Source organism: Petromyzon marinus, chromosome 45 (genome assembly GCF_048934315.1).
Source record: "Petromyzon marinus isolate PM22_M1 ecotype Great Lakes invasive population chromosome 45, UKy_Petmar_22M1.pri1.0, whole genome shotgun sequence".
Taxonomy (NCBI): Eukaryota; Metazoa; Chordata; class Hyperoartia; order Petromyzontiformes; family Petromyzontidae; genus Petromyzon; species Petromyzon marinus.
Window position 1 is genome coordinate 10618297 of NC_133711.1, and position 17556 is coordinate 10635852.

Consider the following 17556-nt stretch of genomic DNA (forward strand, 5'->3'; position numbering starts at 1 on the left):
TAGCTTACAGCCATACACACACAGCCTACAGCCCTACACCCATAGCTTACAGCCCTACACACACAGCCTACAGCCCTGCACCCATAGCTTACAGCCCTCACCCATAGCTTACAGCCCTACACACACAACCTACAGCCCTACACCCACAGCTTACAGCGCTACACCCACAGCTTACAGCCCTACACACACAGCCTACAGCCCTACACCCATAGTTTGCAGCCCTACACACACAGCCTACAGCCCTACACCCATAGCTTACAGCCCTACACACAGCCTACAGCCCTACACCCATAGCTTGCAACCCTACACACACAGCCTACAGCCCTACACACACGCCTACAGCCCTACACACACAGCCTATAGCCCTACACACACAGCCTACAGCCCTACACACAGCTTACAGCCCTACACCCATAGCTTACAGCCCTACACACACAGCCTACAGCCCTACACCCATAGCTTACAACCCTACACACACAGCCTACAGCCCTACACACACAGCCTATAGCCCTACACACACAGCCTACAGCCCTACACACACAGCCTACAGCCCTACACGCACACACAAAGCCGACACACACAGCGGGTAAGCACTGATTGTGTGTAAACACGTACAGTGCGATGTGGAGAGCACACGTGACACCGCGTGGAAATCGATATACTTGGCGAGTACAGTGCACAAACTCACCCCGACACTTTGTGCACCTCCCGATTTGCACATCCCACGCAGAGAGCCCGGCCTTACCCCCCCCCGCGCCTCCTCCTGCCACCACCACCAACATCATCAGGAAGACGAAGAACTCCCGTGCCTAATTACCGCAGTCCCATCAAGCTGACAGTGATGGGGTAGTCAGACCCACAGCACACAACAAAGACAAAGATCCCCCGTATAGCCTATAGCAATGTTGGGCCAAGTGCTGTTAGCGAGCACCTATTAAGGCCAGAACGGCACATGACGGGGTGGGTGGCCAGCACCACGCACGGCCGCCTTTGTCTCCCCAGTGGCGATGTTTACACACCGCACCAGGTACCCATTTGATGCTGAGTCGACCTAGGGGAGACCCAGGCCCGGTTCGGATAATCGTCACCAGTGTTGGCCGTGAGCGGGAATCGAACTCGGGTCGCCGGGTTCATAGCGCAGCGTGGCGCTAACCACTACACTACCGCTCACCATCATATCTATGGGACCTTTTTGCCAGGATCAAATAATTATGAAAAAATAGGTTTTATACTTTCTGGCAATGAAAGTTATATATTTGGTGTTTGAACACACATCATACACACACCATACACACATTACCCACACACCACACACATAGTGCGGTCACCCACACATCACACACGCGGTCACACACATCATACACAGTGTGGTCACACACACATCACACACATGGTGTAGTCACCCACTCATCATACACATATCACCCACGCACACTTCAACCGCGCAGTGTGGTCATACACACATCACACAAACAAAGAACAATGATCCCCCGTATAGCCTTCGCAGACTGTTGGGGCAAGTGCTATTAGCAAGCACCTATGAAGGCCGGCACGGCACACGAGGGGGTGGATGGCCAACACCACGCCCGACCGTCTTTGTCTCCCCAGTGGCGATATTTTTACACCACACCAGCTACTCATTTGTCGACCGAGAGGAGGTCCAGGACCGGTTCAGACAATCGTCACCCACACATCACACACACACATACACATCACCCACACAACACACACACATCACACACACATCAGTCATACATCACACACACATCACACACATTACCCACACATCACCCACACATCAAACACACATCACCCACACATCACACACACATCACCCACACATCATACACACACCATACACACCCATCACACACACATCACCCACACATCACACACACATCATACACACACATCACACACACATCACACACACATCACACACACGTCTCCCACACATCACACACACACATCACCCACACATTACACACACATCACCCACACATTACCCACACATCACACACGCAGAGGTCATTCGGCCGCGTGAGACACGCACGCATCTCGCGCTGTCAATGTGTACAATGTGTCCCCACGCGCCTGTCTCCCTGAGTCTGTTTCAACGCGTCTTCATGAACATCTGAATCCCCGCGTCTCCGTGAGTCTGTCTCAATGTGTCCTCGTGAACATCTGAATCCCCGCGTCTCCGTGAGTCTGTTTCAACGCGTCTTCATGAACATCTGAATCCCCGCGTCTCCGTGAGTCTGTCTCAATGTGTCCTCGTGAACATCTGAATCCCCGCGTCTCCGTGAGTCTGTCTCAATGTGTCCTCGTGAACATCTGAATCCCCGCGTCTCCCTCCCTGTGTCCCCGCGTGAGTCGCTCACAGGCGCACGCACAACGTTACAACTCTGGAGAAACACGACCATTCACCAACTCACCTCCCAACTAACTCACCCACGCACCCTTTCGCTCACCAGCTCACCGCACTCGCCCTCCTCACTCGCCCACCTACAACCGCTTGTACTCACTCGTTCACGTTGACCCACCCACTGGCCCCCCATCTCCCGCTGGGGTCATCAACCTGCTGCTCCGGAGACGCATGCGGCTCTTGAAGGACTGCTGCATCGCGACGTGAATTATCAAGGACAGCCGTCTCGTGTCCACATGGCATTGCGGCTCTTGAAATGTCGCGGGGTTTTTTTTCTTCTTAATCGAATTAGAACTAAAATATGTCTACTCTTATTATGTTGGTTGCCGAACTCTCGCACCAGGGCATTCACTCACTCACTCACCCTGTCACTCAAAACTCATCAACTCATTCACTCACTCACCCTGTCACTCAAAACTCATCAACTCATTCACTCACTCACCCTGTCACTCACAAACTCATCGACCAATTAACTCACTCACCCTCTCACTCACAAGTTCATGGATTTATTCACTCACTCACCCTCTCTCTCACAAACTCATTCACTCACTCACCCTGTCACTCACAAACTCATCAACTCATTCACTCACTCACCCTGTCACTCACAAGCTCATAGACTCATTCACTCACTCACCCTCTCACTCACAAGCTCATAGACTCATTCACTCACTCACTCTCTCACTCACAAGCTCATACTCATTCACTCACCCTCTCACTCACAAGCTCATTGACTCATTCACTCACTCACTCTCTCACTCACAAGCTCATTGACTCATTCACTCACTCACCCTCTCACTCACAAACTCATCAACTCATTCACTCACTCACCCTCTCACTCACAAGTTCATCAACTTATTCACTCACTCACCCTCTCACTCACAAACTCATCAACTCATTCACTCACTCACCCTCTCACTCACAAACTCATCAACTCATTCACTCACCCTCTCACTCACAAGCTCCACGACTCATTCATTCACTCACTCACCCGTCCGTGTACGCACTCACCCCAAGTCGCGGGTAGACCGCCAAATCAATCACTCGCCTGCTCGCTCTTCATTCATTCACACACTGACGACCCCCGTCATTCGCTGGCACACTCACCCTGTCGTCACCAACTCTGTGAAACAACCATCCGTGCTAGACACCCGTTCACCAACTACACTCACGGTGGCACTCACTCCCAAACTCAACCACCAAGTCACTCGCTCACATACACTCACTCACCACGTCACTCACCAATTCTCTCACTCACTCACCAAGTACTCTTCCCAGTCACTCTCTCACCAAAACTCACTCATCAACACACTCATTTACCTCATCACTCACCAGGAAAGTTACTCACGACGACAGCTCACCAAGTCACAAACTAACACACTGGCCACTTACTCACCAATTCTCTCACTCCCCAAGTCAGTAACCTACTCACAACATACCACTCACCGCGTCACTCGCTTGCCAGCACCGCTCACTCACCTGTGTGCCGCGTTACTCACTCACCGCGTCACTCACTCACTCGCTCATTCTGTCACTCACTCGCTCACTGTCGCTCACTCTGTCACTCACTCGCTCACTCTGTCACTCACTCGCTCACTGCCACTCACTCTGTCACTCACTCTGTCACTCGCTCACTGTCGCTCACTGTCGCTCACTGTCACTCACTCGCTCACTCTGTCACTCACTCGCTCACTCTGTCACTCGCTCACTGTCACTCACTCGCTCACTCACTCTGTCACTCACTCGCTAACTCTGTCACTCACTCACTCGCTAACTCTGTCACTCACTCACTCGCTAACTCTGTCACTCACTCACTCGCTCACTCTGTCACTCGCTAACTTTGTCACTCACTCGCTCACTCACTCACTCTGTCACTCACTCGCTCTGTCACTCACTCGCTCTGTCACTCACTCACTCGCTCACTCTGTCACTCACTCGCTCACTGTCGCTCACTCTGTCGCTCTGTCACTCACTCGCTCATTCACTCGCTCACTCTGTCACTCACTCGCTCACTCTGTCACTCACTCGCTCACTCTGTCACTCACTCGCTCTGTCACTCACTCACTTGCTGTCACTCACCCGCTCACTCACTCGCTCGCTCTGTCACTCGCTCACTCTGTCACTCGCTGTCACTCACTCACTTGCTCTGTCACTCACCCGCTCACTCACGCGCTCGCTGTCACTCGCTCACTCTGTCACTCACCCGCCAGGGCTCCGGGTCGACCGCGCTTGATCTGGCGCGGGTTGCGCTGCTTGCGCCGGGACATCGCCAAGCCGCCGGCGCCGCGGGCGATGGCGATGATGATGGTGGTGGTGGTGCGTGCGTCAATGATGGGGATGATGGAGGTGATGGGAGCGATGAGTGTGGTGGTGATGTTGTTGCGCGTGTCAACAATGATGATGATGGTGGCAGTGGTGATAGTTGTCGCGATGGTGATGTTATTTGTAATGTCGGCGATGGGGGAGGTGATGCTGAGAGTGATGGAGTTAGCAATGGTGATGGTCACGATGATGATGTCCGCGGCACCGCTGCCGCTGATGCCGCCGCTGCCACTGCCGCCGCCGCTGCCGCCGACTTCGCCCGGCCGCGCCGCACGTGCGCGGGGGGCGGAGCGAGGCGCGGAGAAGAGGAGAAGAGGAGAGCCCCCCCGCCCCCCCCCCCCCCGCGATCTCCGCTTTCGCGTCGCCGGAGACTCAACTCTGACAACACCCCCAGACCCCTATTACAACCCCGGGGGTATCGGGTCTCCTGCCCCCCGCTTCGCGCTCGCCCTCCCTCCTCCTCCCACCACCACAGGCAAGGCAAGGCGTCCCCCCCCCCTCCCCGGCCGCCGCTCCAAACAATGTCAACCAGGTCCCGTGCCCCCCAGCACAGCAGCACGGTGGCCCCCCGCGAATGTTGCGAGCGAGAGCGCGGCTTGGAGCCGGGGTCCGCGTTGCCCGCTCCGCTCCCACTGACAGCCGCCCCCCCCCGCATCATCCCCCAACACCCCCTCTCCCCCGTGGACCGGGCCGCGCCCCCCACCACGCCCCTCCTCTCGCCTAACGCCGCCGATTGGATACGAGTCCACACAATTGCCACGCCCACCGCCGTGCTCTCCTAATCCGATTGGCGTAGCTATAACCCCCCACGACCCCTCCCCCCGCTTGGCAGCTCGACGCCACCTATTGGAGCAGCTCGGCGCTTGGGCCTCGCCTTCCCCACCCGAGCCCCGCCCATACCAGCGTAGGGGGCGGGGCGTCGCCCGCGTATCCAGACTGGCAATTGGTGTCCAACAGAGGCGCTTATCAGCACTACCAAGTCTGAACAGAAACTGTGCATGCGCGTTGCGTATTTTGGTGGAACCCACAGGTGAGGGAAAGGTGAGGGTGAGTTTGGTGATGTCCACCATAACACTCACCATCACCAAACATCATCACCCTCAGCAACATCACGAATACCATTAACATCATCCTCACCGACATCACTAATACCATCAACATCCTCCTCACCGACATCACTAATACCATCAACATCAGTCTCGCCGACATCACCAACATCACCGTCAACAACAACAACAACCACCGCCTTTTGCCATTAAGTGGCGGTGATGTCACAACGGCGCTTGTGCCAGGCCAGGTGCACTTTGAGACCACGTGAAGTGTCGAAGTCCCGCTTAGCAGGAGGCCACGGGACAGGTGCCATGGGTTGACTGACTGAGATGACTCCCAGATGCACCCACCGTGTGCCAACTCGCTGCGTTTTATCCGCCCGGCGCTCGGCTCGTTGTCGTGAGCGTAGCTCCTCTGCCCTCTGTTGTTGCCAAAGGGCGACTGCCTCCAACGCCCCAGCAGCAGCAGCGTCCATCGCGAGCCTCCGCTGGTTCTTTACACGCATTGTAGACAAGTTCTTGCAAGGCAGAGGAGGTTATTCGTCCATCATGTGGTGGTGGCTGCTTCCATGTTTTTGCGATTCGGAGGCTGGCGTGATTTGAACTTTCCACGGCCTTTTACATTTAATGTTTACATTTAATGTTGCGTTCACAAAGCTCGAGTCGGATATTCTTTCTGTTTTGTTTGGGAGGTCATTTCGCTCCCCCTTCCATTCCCGGCACGGCCACTCGTGCTGCTTACCAAAGACAAAGATCCCCCCGTGTGTAGCCTTAACGGGCTGTAGGGGCAAGTGCTGTTAGCGAGTAGCACCTATGAAGGCCGGCACGGTACAGGAGGGGGTGGGTGGCCAGCACCACGCTTGGCCGCCTTTGTCTCCCCAGTGGCGATGTTTACACACCGCACCAGCTACTCATTTGAGGCTGATTCGACCTAGGGGATGCCCAGGACCGGCTCATATAATCGTCACCGGTGTTGGCCATGAGCGGGAATCGAACTCGGGTCGCCGGGTTCGTAGCGCACCGTAGCGCTGACCACGGAACGAGAACACTCCGCACCTTCACTTAGGCCCTCTGCAGGTGGACGTCCGCTTTCTCTAGTCGCACGTTCGACTTCGGACTTTTCACTGTGTCATCACCGGCTACATTATTTGCCGTCGTTTGAAAAGATCCCATTTCAGCCACATACATTTCTGGATGTTGAACGGGCCGATACGAGCCCACTGTACTCACTACATTTTTTTTAGAAAACGCACTTCATTCTGGTAGAATGCTTTCCATGTGACACTGGTGGATAAACCGAGTCGTCATTAGCTCAGAATCAGTTATGCTACGAGAATGTGTGTAATCGAGCTAAACGTAATATCGAACATTAGTTGTATTGATTCCAACACCATACGTCTCAAAAGTTGTCAGGGTATAACTAAACCATCTTCTATCGGTATGTAAAAGGCTGTACTATATATATGATCTATAAACACGCTGCCACTTACATTCCCTAGTTATGAAACCTCTCAGCGGACCACGTGAATGGAGCGTGGTCCGCAGACCGCAGTTTGAGATCATCTCATCTACATCAATCATCGCTGTAAAAAAATACTTATACCATCACCATAGTCAGTCGTATTAATCATAATTTTAACGTATATTCTCAGCACCATCCTCAGGAATATAATCATCTGAATAAATAGCATATTTTTCATCGATATCATCACCTAATACCATCAACATCATCATCCTCACCATCCTCCCGAATACCATCGTGATAATCACCAAAATCATCAACAACCACTTTCTCACCTGTGTGAGAGCTCCCCCTGTCTATCACCTGCAGAGTAAGGATACACGCCTCTGTGCAAGTACGCTGTTACTCTATACCCCGGAACCACACTCAAGCCCGAACACTACTAACACACCTCTATAACTAACACAAACACTGCCTCTTCCCTTAGCAATAGCACCACCTATATATACCCCTTAAACTACCATTATCGAACATTTTGCCACCAAATATCCGCAAAGCCGTGCAAACTGCAAGGTAGTTTACACGTTTTATTGCCAACGACAACCACTTAAACATCAAGCAAGACCTTAACAATGTTCCTCGCCGCCAACTCAAGTCCCGATTCCCCTTGAATCGCCCTGTCACCATCCTAAAATCTCACCCAGATCTGGAAGAACACTGGCGGGCAGAGTGGAACAACGCAGACGTCCAAAATAAACACCCCATACGTCCAAAATAAACACCTCATTCGAGACACACACATCGCACCCCATGGCTTTGACATTCTTTGCTGACGCTGGTGTAACGATCAGCTGCATCAGAACATCAACAGGCTGATGACCACATCTTCATGAATGGAAAATTAAAGACAAGCCACAGGAGTGTGATGGTGGGCATGCAACCCGAGCTCGAGATCACACAGCAAACCACTGTAGTCTGCGCTACATGTGAACTCTCTCTCCCGCAGCCCTCTCGTGGCTAGCAGTCCTCAACATTGGCATTTAGCTCTTGAGCATACTTTTCAGTTTGCGAAAATAGAATTATTACTAGCCGACTATCCCGAACACCACCCCCTTACCCCAAACACCCATGCTACTTCTATCCCATACACCCCCCCTAAACCTAGTCCTTCGTCTATCCTAAACACTAAGGCTACCTCCAGCTCCAACATTAACAACTCCTTTACTACCTACAACTAGCCATAACCCCAACACGACCGGCCTCGATCTCTCTCGCTGCGCACAGCATTAAAACAGGACACAGGCAGCAGCCGGCACCATCTCCGCGATGAGTATTTATTTCATCATCATCATCACCTTCGTCATTAATATATCAATAATAATTATAATTCATTTATTATTAAAATAATAATTGTCATTGTAACATCTCTGTGGAGTCCCAGGTCCCCGTGAGCACGATTCCATCTCGGCCCTCACCGCGTGGAGCCTCGTGTTCATATCGGACATCACTCTCGCCTACTCTGCAGGTAACACACCTGTGTCAGTTGATAGCACCATGGGGTTTGGTCCACTGCGAGTGGAAGGAGGGCGGTCGCGGGCCAGTCAAGGACTCCCGTCCTCACGTGGCCCACCAACCCCCCTCAATGCAAGCACCTTATTTATACACACAACGTGTACGTGCGTGTCTGTAAGCACACATGTGCTTGTACTTGTGTACTGACGAGAGGCAAGCAGGTATACAGCAAGTATTGTGGTGGTGATCGAGGAGTAGTTGAGGAGGAGTGGAGGGTAACACCATATTTCTGCATCTGGCACACCACATCCAGTATACCTCCTCTCGCTATGGCTGTGGCTACTAGTCACGTGGCACCTCGTCGAATCTACCAGTGACCCGTAACATATTTAGTCAGACATTAAACTCTGGGGAACGAACCTGGGGGGGCAGGTATGACCCCCTCCCTCTGTCCCCCACCACACAACACTAAAACATCAACACAGACAATGACGAACGATGAGATGCAGCACTTGCACATGGCGGCAGCAAACTTTCAGGGTTCGAGTTAGACTCGGGATCAGGGTTTGGGTAAGAAATTATGCGTGTGTTCAAGGCTTCATGTGAGAGCAAAGCTTAGGGGGTCACCTGTAGGGTGTATAGCGGGGTTAGGGTAAGGGTGAAGATCGTGCTTAGGGGTAAGGTTAGGCTCAGAGCTAGGCTCAGGATTAGTGTGGGGGTTATCTTCAGAGTTAGGCTCAGGGCAACCAATAACGTTGCTTCTAGGCTCAGGGTTAGGGATAAGGTTAGACTCAGGGTTAGACCCAGGTCTCTAAGGGTAAAGTTAGGTTTAGGGCTAGGCTCAGGGCTAGGGGCAAGGCTCAGAAATACTGTCGAGGTTAGCGTCGGGAGTTCAGGGCTGGATCAGAGTAGAGGGCTTGTCTCTGGGGCCAGCGAGCCGTTCGCACAATCGCTGCACGGTCCCCACCCGGTGCACCTGTCACAGTATTCAAATCGAAGTTGGCTTGGCTGCGCACGGGCTGGCGGTGGTGGCATGGAGGTCCGCTATGATCCCCCACCCAGGGCCACACGGCACAGGGGAGACCTGGGTCCAGATTTCACAGCAAACCCACCCCTCCCTCCCGCCCCCCGTCTCTCCCCTCACTCCCAGGTAACGCATTCTTACAGGAATTCGGGACCCAAATAAAACAACGAGCACCTCTTCTCTTGTAGCTGCACGTTTGGGCTGAGTGTCCCGGGCCATCCCACGTGAGTGTGAAGCTTTCTTACCGAGAGAAAGGACTGTGAAGTCACAGCAGCAGTGATGCAGTGACCCCACTGAGGGCAGGATTAACACCGGCTTATGTATGCGACACGAGCGATGTCGACTTAACTTTCCACGTGACATGGTTATATCGATATAAGGCGTCAAATTACGTTTCCATCTCCAAGAGGCGCAGCTAGATTTTCACGTGTGGGGTGGGGGTTTGTGTCGACTTCACCTGATCCAACATTTTCTCCGACGCGAATTCCACATGCGGTGAAGCGGGGCCGCCACTCATTTCCCATTGGCTCCTGCCGCTTCTCTGGCCACGCTCGTCCCGTATTCGCGTAAAAAGAAAGATCACAGAACCACGGCCGCATAATCCCCGTGTCTTAACTTCATAATGTGTCCAAGGTTGCACTCAGCAAAGACAAAGATCCCCCGTATAGCCTTAACAGACTGTTGGGGCAAGTGCTGTTAGCGAGCACCTATGAAGGCACATATACATAAAAGCACATATATTAATGTAGATATTAAATTGTTTGTTTACCCATCAGTAAATAGCCTTCTCTGCACACTTTTTATAGTATGTACAGTATATAGACTATATATACTACACATCCATTGCACTAATAGTACTGTATTACACCATTACATAGTCATACAGCATACTGCACATGTGCAGTCTATACTGCACTCATAGTGCTGTGTATATATACCCTGTATATAGTGTTATTCTGCACATCTATATATAGGCTTCTATATATGTGTGGTTCTTAGCACCTCATATCTTGCGAGATCGGCACGGGTGCCGATGTTTAGCATCCGTGTCGATATGAGCCTGCCCTTGTGGGTGGTAACTAAGAGCCGACAGAGCACCCACGTGGCAGTTACAGCGATATAAATTATCGCGCTTATCGTCGCACTTATGTCGACGTAAAACGCTCGCATGTCCATGGGAGTTGAGTCGACACACGTGTGTACAGTGACGTCAATGCAGCACTTCTGACAGTGACTTTTCAGGGAGTTTTTTTTGTTGGTTTATCAATGATGAAGCTACACAAACTCGTCTGTGACAGCCCATAACACAGCCTGGTGAATTAAACGGCCACTCGTGGCTGCTGAAGTGGGTAACGTCAGCCCATTACATGTAAAATAAGAATGTTCAGCCCCCTATGTCAATCCACTGCTAAATTAAGGCCTCCCCATGCCATTTCGGTAATGGGGGTGTTGTTTGACCATACCTCACCGCGCTGGCTCAGTACAGGTTGGTGAAGGTTGGGGGAGGGGACGCAGGACCAATTTAGATATTACCACTCATGTTAGCCATGGGCTGGGAATTGAACTCAAGCGGCCGAGCTTATAGTGCAGCGCGCTAACCACTGTGCCACCGCAGTTCGACATGTGCGCTGCGAGCTTCAGAATCAATATTAATCGATGATGCAGCATTGTGCCGGCTGGGATGGGTGGGATAAGAGTTGCTCGTGTTGTTTGGGTTGCGGTTTCCGTCAAATCGTGGTTGTGTCCGAGAGCGATTGCTCAGCGCTACAGCTGTAAACATTTAAATACAGGAGATAACACAGAATACTGACACCAGTGGCACGGCGTGGTTGCCATGGGCGCTGTTGCAAGGAATTAAATGGGCCCTCCCCCTTGTCAGCTTCACCCTCTTCGTAGCCTGGTGCCTGGGCCCTCCCCTCTCGCCCGTGGGAATCCCCCGGTGCAGTTGCACTGCCTGTGCACTCAACAGCTAGGCCACTGACTGCAGTGTCACCACCTCGCTCACCTCGGCAGAGGAAAATCAACAAACACGTCTGTATAAAATACAATCTGCCACATAGACATCTTGGAGAGGTATAGCAGGACAGAAGTAATGTAAAGGCTTCTTTGGTCTGGTAATTCATGGTACTTGACTAGACGAGTATAAGTGAGATGCATGGAAGCAGCGTTGGACTGTGATGGCATGGGGATGCCTTCATCCAGCAGTGATGGTGATGGCTGCACAATATCAGGAGAGGGCCACACTGCGTGGCGATAGTTGATAAGCCTCCTGGTTATTCCGATAGCTGCTCCTTGCACTCCTTTCTCAGCGGGATCTTGAAGGTCGTGAGGCGGTGGCCGAACATCTGGTTGAGGAGATCCCGCTGCGACTGGGCCGACTTGCAGCTGGCGGGCAGCGCTGGCCGTGGCCTCGCGGTGTGAGGGCCTCCCGTGCGACTCCCGCCACAGAGGGAATCAAGCAGCGGCCTCCTGTGAGGCCCCGGCACCTCGCGCGAGGAGTGGCTCGAGAAGAAGGCCGTGTAGAGGGTGCCGACGCTGGACCTGGAGTCTTCAAGGTCGCTGCTTGTGCCAGCAGACGAGCTCGTACCGTTGACATTTCCAGCGGACGTTCCACTAAAAGTTCCACTGACGTTTCCGCCACTCGCACCATTGAGCTTTCTGCCGGACACTCCATCACCACTTCCAAAACTAGCACCGTTAATTTTTCCACTGATATTTCCACCACCGGTTCCACCAACATTTGCACCTCCAGCAATGTTAACTTTTTCACTAGAAACTCCAACACCAACATTTCCCCCACCAGTTCCACCAATCCCGCCACCAGTACCACCATTTCCACTGCCGCTTACGGTGACGTTTCCAACGCCAGTACCTCTGCTGCCAGTTCCACCGCCGACTCCACCGACATATCCTCCCCCACCACCGCAGGTGAGACCCAGGTGGTGTCCATGACGGGGTACTGTCTGGTTGGGGTGGCCCAGCTTGGGGGCCCTTGCCGCCACCTTGAGGCGCTTGCTGGGTGCCTCCCTGCAACTGCCGGTGGAGCCAGTGCTGTCACAGGGTCGCTTGGGGCCTCTCTGTGGCTTATCAGGCGAGCTCTTCCGGTTGTAGCTGCTGGTGGTGCTGCAGGCGGCGGCGCCCCAAGTGATAGTACCTCCCTTGCTAATACTTCCCGTACCGTGGCTGCTACTGATGTTCTTCATGAAAGTGCATTCAGCGCTGCTGTTATTGCTGGTGCCCTCTGTTAGAGTATAGGAGCCTCCCTGGCCGGTGCCCCCTGGTAAAGTGTCCCCTGTGCCGGTGCCCAGCGTGCTGGTGCCCTCCGTGATGTTGTCCCCTGTTCTGTTGCTGCTGCTGCTGGTGTGCCCCATGACGGCGACCCCTGTGGTGCCAACCCCTGTGGGAGACTCTTCCGCGCTCGTGCCGGAGATGCCCAGTGTGCTGCTGCTGTTATCGCTGATGCTTTCTGAAATGTTGGTATCGCTGGTAACCCCCATGCTAGTACCCTCTGCACCATTACCTTCTGCCCTGGTACCCCGTGCACTGGAACCCTCTATACTAGTGCTGCTGTTTCCGATGCCCCTCGTCTCGCTGCTGTTATCGGTAATGCCCATGCCGATGCTGCTGTTATTAATGCTATTCTTGATAGACCCTGTACTGGTGCTACCGCTGGTTCTTGTGTCCCATGTGCTGCTGCAACCGTCATTGCTTGCGTCCCCCATGCTGTTGCAATCTGTATTCCCTCTGCTGATGCTATTGTTGGTGTCCGCTGTGTTTCTTCTATTCGTGTCCCCCGTGTTGTCGCTGTAGCTGGAGCCTGATGTGCCTGTGCTGTAGCTGTCGGTACTCCCCATGCTGCAGCTGTTGTTGGTGCCGCTCCCTGTATCGGTGCTGCTGCTGGCGCTGTGTCTTGTGTCCCTTGTGCTGCTACTGCTATCATTTCCCCCGGTACCAGTGCTGTTATTGGTGGCCCCCGTGCTGGCACTGGTGTTATTAGTGCCCCCCATGCTAGTGCTGTGATTGGTGATATCTCTGCTGCTGCTGCTGCTGGTGATCGTGCTGCTATTGCTGTTGCTGCTGTTCGTTCTCTCTGTGATCATGCTCTCTGTGCCGCTGTTACTGCTGCTATCGGCATCCCTCGTGCTGGTGCTGTGACTGACGTCTCCCATGCTTGTGCCATTATTGGCGTTCGCCGTACTGTTGCTGCAACTGATTGTGCCCTCTGTGCTGCTGATTGTGCCCCCTGTGCTGCTGATTGTGCCCCCTGTCCTGCTGATTGTGCCCCCTGTCCTGCTGATATTATTTCCCTCTGTGCAATTGCTGTGGCTGGTGTCCCTCATGTTATTGCTGTTATTGGTGCCCCCTGTGCTGGTGCTGTAGTCGGGCCCCCCCGCGGGGATTGAGACCCCTCGGAGCACCCTTTCTCGGGACATGGGAACCTCATCCACACACACATTGCCCTCGGTGAGGGGTGGAGGCGGGGAATGAGGAACAGTGAAACAGCTGTTTCCTTGCAGAACTTCATCATCAGCATCATCATCACCACCATCATCATCATCATCATCTCCATCATCATCTCCATCATCATCATCATCAGCAGGTGCTTCAGAAGGGAAGATCCTTGCTTGGAAGCCATGAGACCTCGCCACACACATCGTGAAGTTGTTGGCTGCCCCTATCGTTTCCGAGTGCATGGGATTCTCATGAGCATATCCGTCCATTTCATCAGGCTCCTCGCCGAACATCATTCGCCTGCGCTCTGCAAACATCTCGAGTGTCTCGCCCTCGTCCACCCCAAGTTTGCACCTCTTCGGTCGCGGGCCGCAATCCATGGTCAGTGCACGTGAGCTGGTGTTGGCACGGGGCAACTCCCGCGGCCTCACGGCCCTGCGGAAGGCCCTGACGGCTCCCCCAGCCGTCAGGTGCTTGTCCATGTGTCGGTCGAACTGCTCCTTCTTTGAGAAGGTGTAGTTGCACGCGCTGCAGATGAACGACTTCTTGATGACGTGCATGACGTCGGCGCACTGTTCGCAGTCGTAGATGGTGACGTGGCGCACCACCTCGGCCTCCTCCTCGTCCACGCCGTGAGCCGCGCCCAGATGCGCCCGCAGGTCCGACGCGTCGAGGAAGACGACGGGACACAGCTGGCACACGTGCGCACGCTGCAGGCTGTGCACCACCAGGTGCCTCTGCAGCTTGAAGGGCTTCGGGAACTGCTTGCCGCAGTGGTGGCAGTCGCGCGAAGGGTCCTTGCAGTCGGGGTGGACCCCCCCGGCGGGGATGCGCGCGGCCGCCAGCTCGCACGCGGGTCCCTGTTCGGGTCCCTGTTCGGGTCCCTGTTCGGGTCCCGCAGTCGCGACCTTCGTTGCCAGTCCCTCTCGCGCCCCACTGGGGGCCTGTCCAGGAGAGACGGATGCCGCGTCCACGCCGGTTCCGTCCACCGGCTCGGGAAGGGCCCCCACGGGCAGCGGCGGCGCCTGCGGCTTCGGGCCCCGTTCCTCGTCGTTGTCGGAGTCGCGGGCGCCGTACTCGTCGTTGCACGCGGCCATCATGAGCGCCATCTTGTGCACCTGGCCCTTCTTGGAGAACTGTGCCGCGTGCTCGCGCAGGTGCTCGTTGTACATCCACATGTCCGACAGCTCCTTGAGGCACATGCCGCAGCTCCACGTCCGCTGCTGACTTTGCTTGCAGTGCTTCTCGCGCAGGTGCTCGCGCAGCTGCTCGCGGGAGCTGAATTTGCGCTGCACGCACATGTAGCAAGTAGGGGGCGGCGCCGGGATGTGTGACAGCTTGTGGAAGTCCAGCTCGCCCAGCGTGAGGAACCACTGGAAACATGCGCGACACTTGTACTGCTTGTCGCGGTTTCTCGTGGTCGGCTCGTGCCGGCCCCGGGAACTCGTTTTGATTTCGTCGGCAAGTTCCCGGAGGACCCCCTCGAGGAACCCCGGTGGCAGTGGCTCTGCCAGGAGGTGCGCATCCACCAGAGCCTCGGACGCGTCGGATGGAGACGGCGAGAAGAGGCGACGTTCCTCCACGAAGGATGGCAGGAGCTGTTCGTCCAGTGCCGGTGAGCGTCGGCCGCCGTGGGCTGCCGTGGCCGAGGAGAGGTCACAGATGTGCGGTTCCTCGGCGCTCGGCTCGGCGATGCCGCGCATTGGGACGTCGCGGGGGGCATCCGCGTGCGCCCGCACTGTGCTCAGGTGCCGCTCGATGGCTTCGATGAAGGGGTCCTCGGGTAGGTCCAGCATAGGGCTTTTGGTCAACTCACACTGGCCCATCATCTCCATGGGCGCCACCTCTGGAATGCATTCGGGATGTCTGTTACCATTGCAGCTGCCATTCTCCTCCCTCTCCTCCAGAATCCCGCTAAACATAGCCACGCTGGGGCAACCAGGATAAGAGTCTTGTAGGGGTAGCGAAGCCTGCAGGCTGCAGGGGCCCTGGTAAAGGTCAGCATCAAAGCTGCGCCCTCCATGATCCTCCAGAACCATCGGCTCCTCCCTACTGCCATGTGATGCCATATCCTGTCGTTCTGTGTCTTCATTTTCCTCCTCCTCCTTGTCCTCCTCATCCTCCACACTTTTATTCTGGTCGTAGGGGCCAGGCATCACCCTTGGAGCAGAGGTGCTGTAGAAGGGGCTTCGGGGCTCCGGTGTTCTCTGTCCACCCACTTCTTCATCCTCCTCTGTCGCTCTGGGTTGTGCACGGGGTTCCCACATCTTCACTAATCCGGCACCTGCATCCGATTGTGCATGCAGATCTCTTATTGCGTCTCCATCAAGCAGCGACGGCAGCCGGTGCCTGTCCATCACGGATTCACCAACACCACCAGCTCTTTTAGGGCTGTTGTCTGCACCGTCCATCTCAGTACCTGAGCTCTCATGTGTCGCAGCTGCAGGAATATGGTCCAGTTCATTGAATTGGAACAAACTCTCGACAAAAGCCTGCGTTGTGTTCTCCACCACCGGTGTGCACGGGCTGAGAGAACCACATTGTGGTAGCGATAGTTCGGGTTGCACTGGTCGGGAACTGTTCACAGTCGTGGCCATGTCTGCGTTGCACACCTGGGAGATGGTGGTTGTTATGGTTGAGTCTAGATGTGCTATATGGGGACGTGAGCAGCCGTCAATGTCTGCCACAGGTTGCTTGTGTGGCCAGCGCAGGTCGGTATTGTGTGTGAGCATGGAAAGGTTAGGATGCAATATTCCCTCCTGTGCTGCCCCCACTGATTCTGCCACCACCGATTCTGTCCCCTCAACTGCATCCTCCTTCACGTGCGAGATGTCATCAAGCTGCACTTGTGCATTGTGTCTGATGGCCTTGTGCCGCACTAATCCCACCCGGGACCTGAAGGAAGCCTGGCACACATTGCACAATGAGGAGGCCTCCTCTGGACCCCATCCCGTGATGACCTCAATGCTTGGGGAACTGGGGGCCTGGGTTATCGAATGTGGACAAGGATGGCTCATTATCTTGGACCCTGGATCAGGAGGGCTGGAGTGAGTGCCCTTCTTGAGTGGTGGTGCTTCTTCCAGAGCTTCAGGTTCACCACTGCTCAGGGCTCTCACCTCAATATCTGCAGGTGACTTCCCAAATGTGTCACTCAGCGCCAACAATGGCACTGTCTGTGCATCTTCGTAATCGAGAGAGTGGTTTTCTCTCTTGGTGGCTGAACCTGCGACTGGCTGATCAAGGTCGGGACCTGTGTGCTCCGTGTTTAAACGAGGGAGCTCATGGCTCCCACTGACGATGGCTCCACCGTAAT

General features: G+C 54.5%; 1 protein-coding gene and 1 long non-coding RNA gene across 4 annotated transcripts in view; one reads left to right on the top strand and one right to left on the bottom strand.

The window, feature by feature from the left end:
• The window catches only part of LOC116952125 (uncharacterized), a 94511-nt gene extending 89140 nt beyond the window's left edge, over positions 1 to 5371 (bottom strand). The window contains exon 1 of the mRNA XM_076074093.1: positions 4626 to 5371. Coding sequence (XP_075930208.1) covers positions 4626 to 4689 — 64 coding nt within the window. The 5' untranslated portion in view covers positions 4690 to 5371. The remainder of the gene's footprint in view (positions 1 to 4625) is intronic.
• Positions 5372 to 5630: 259 nt separating this feature from the next.
• LOC116952027 (uncharacterized) overlaps positions 5631 to 17556 on the top strand; it is a 31242-nt gene continuing 19316 nt past the window's right edge. The window contains exons 1-2 of one of the 3 annotated variants that reach the window (XR_012946927.1): positions 5631 to 5785; positions 8691 to 8780. This is a non-coding gene — a long non-coding RNA (uncharacterized LOC116952027). The remainder of the gene's footprint in view (positions 5786 to 8690; positions 8781 to 17556) is intronic. The other 2 variants (XR_012946926.1, XR_012946925.1) reach the window with 2 other exon arrangements.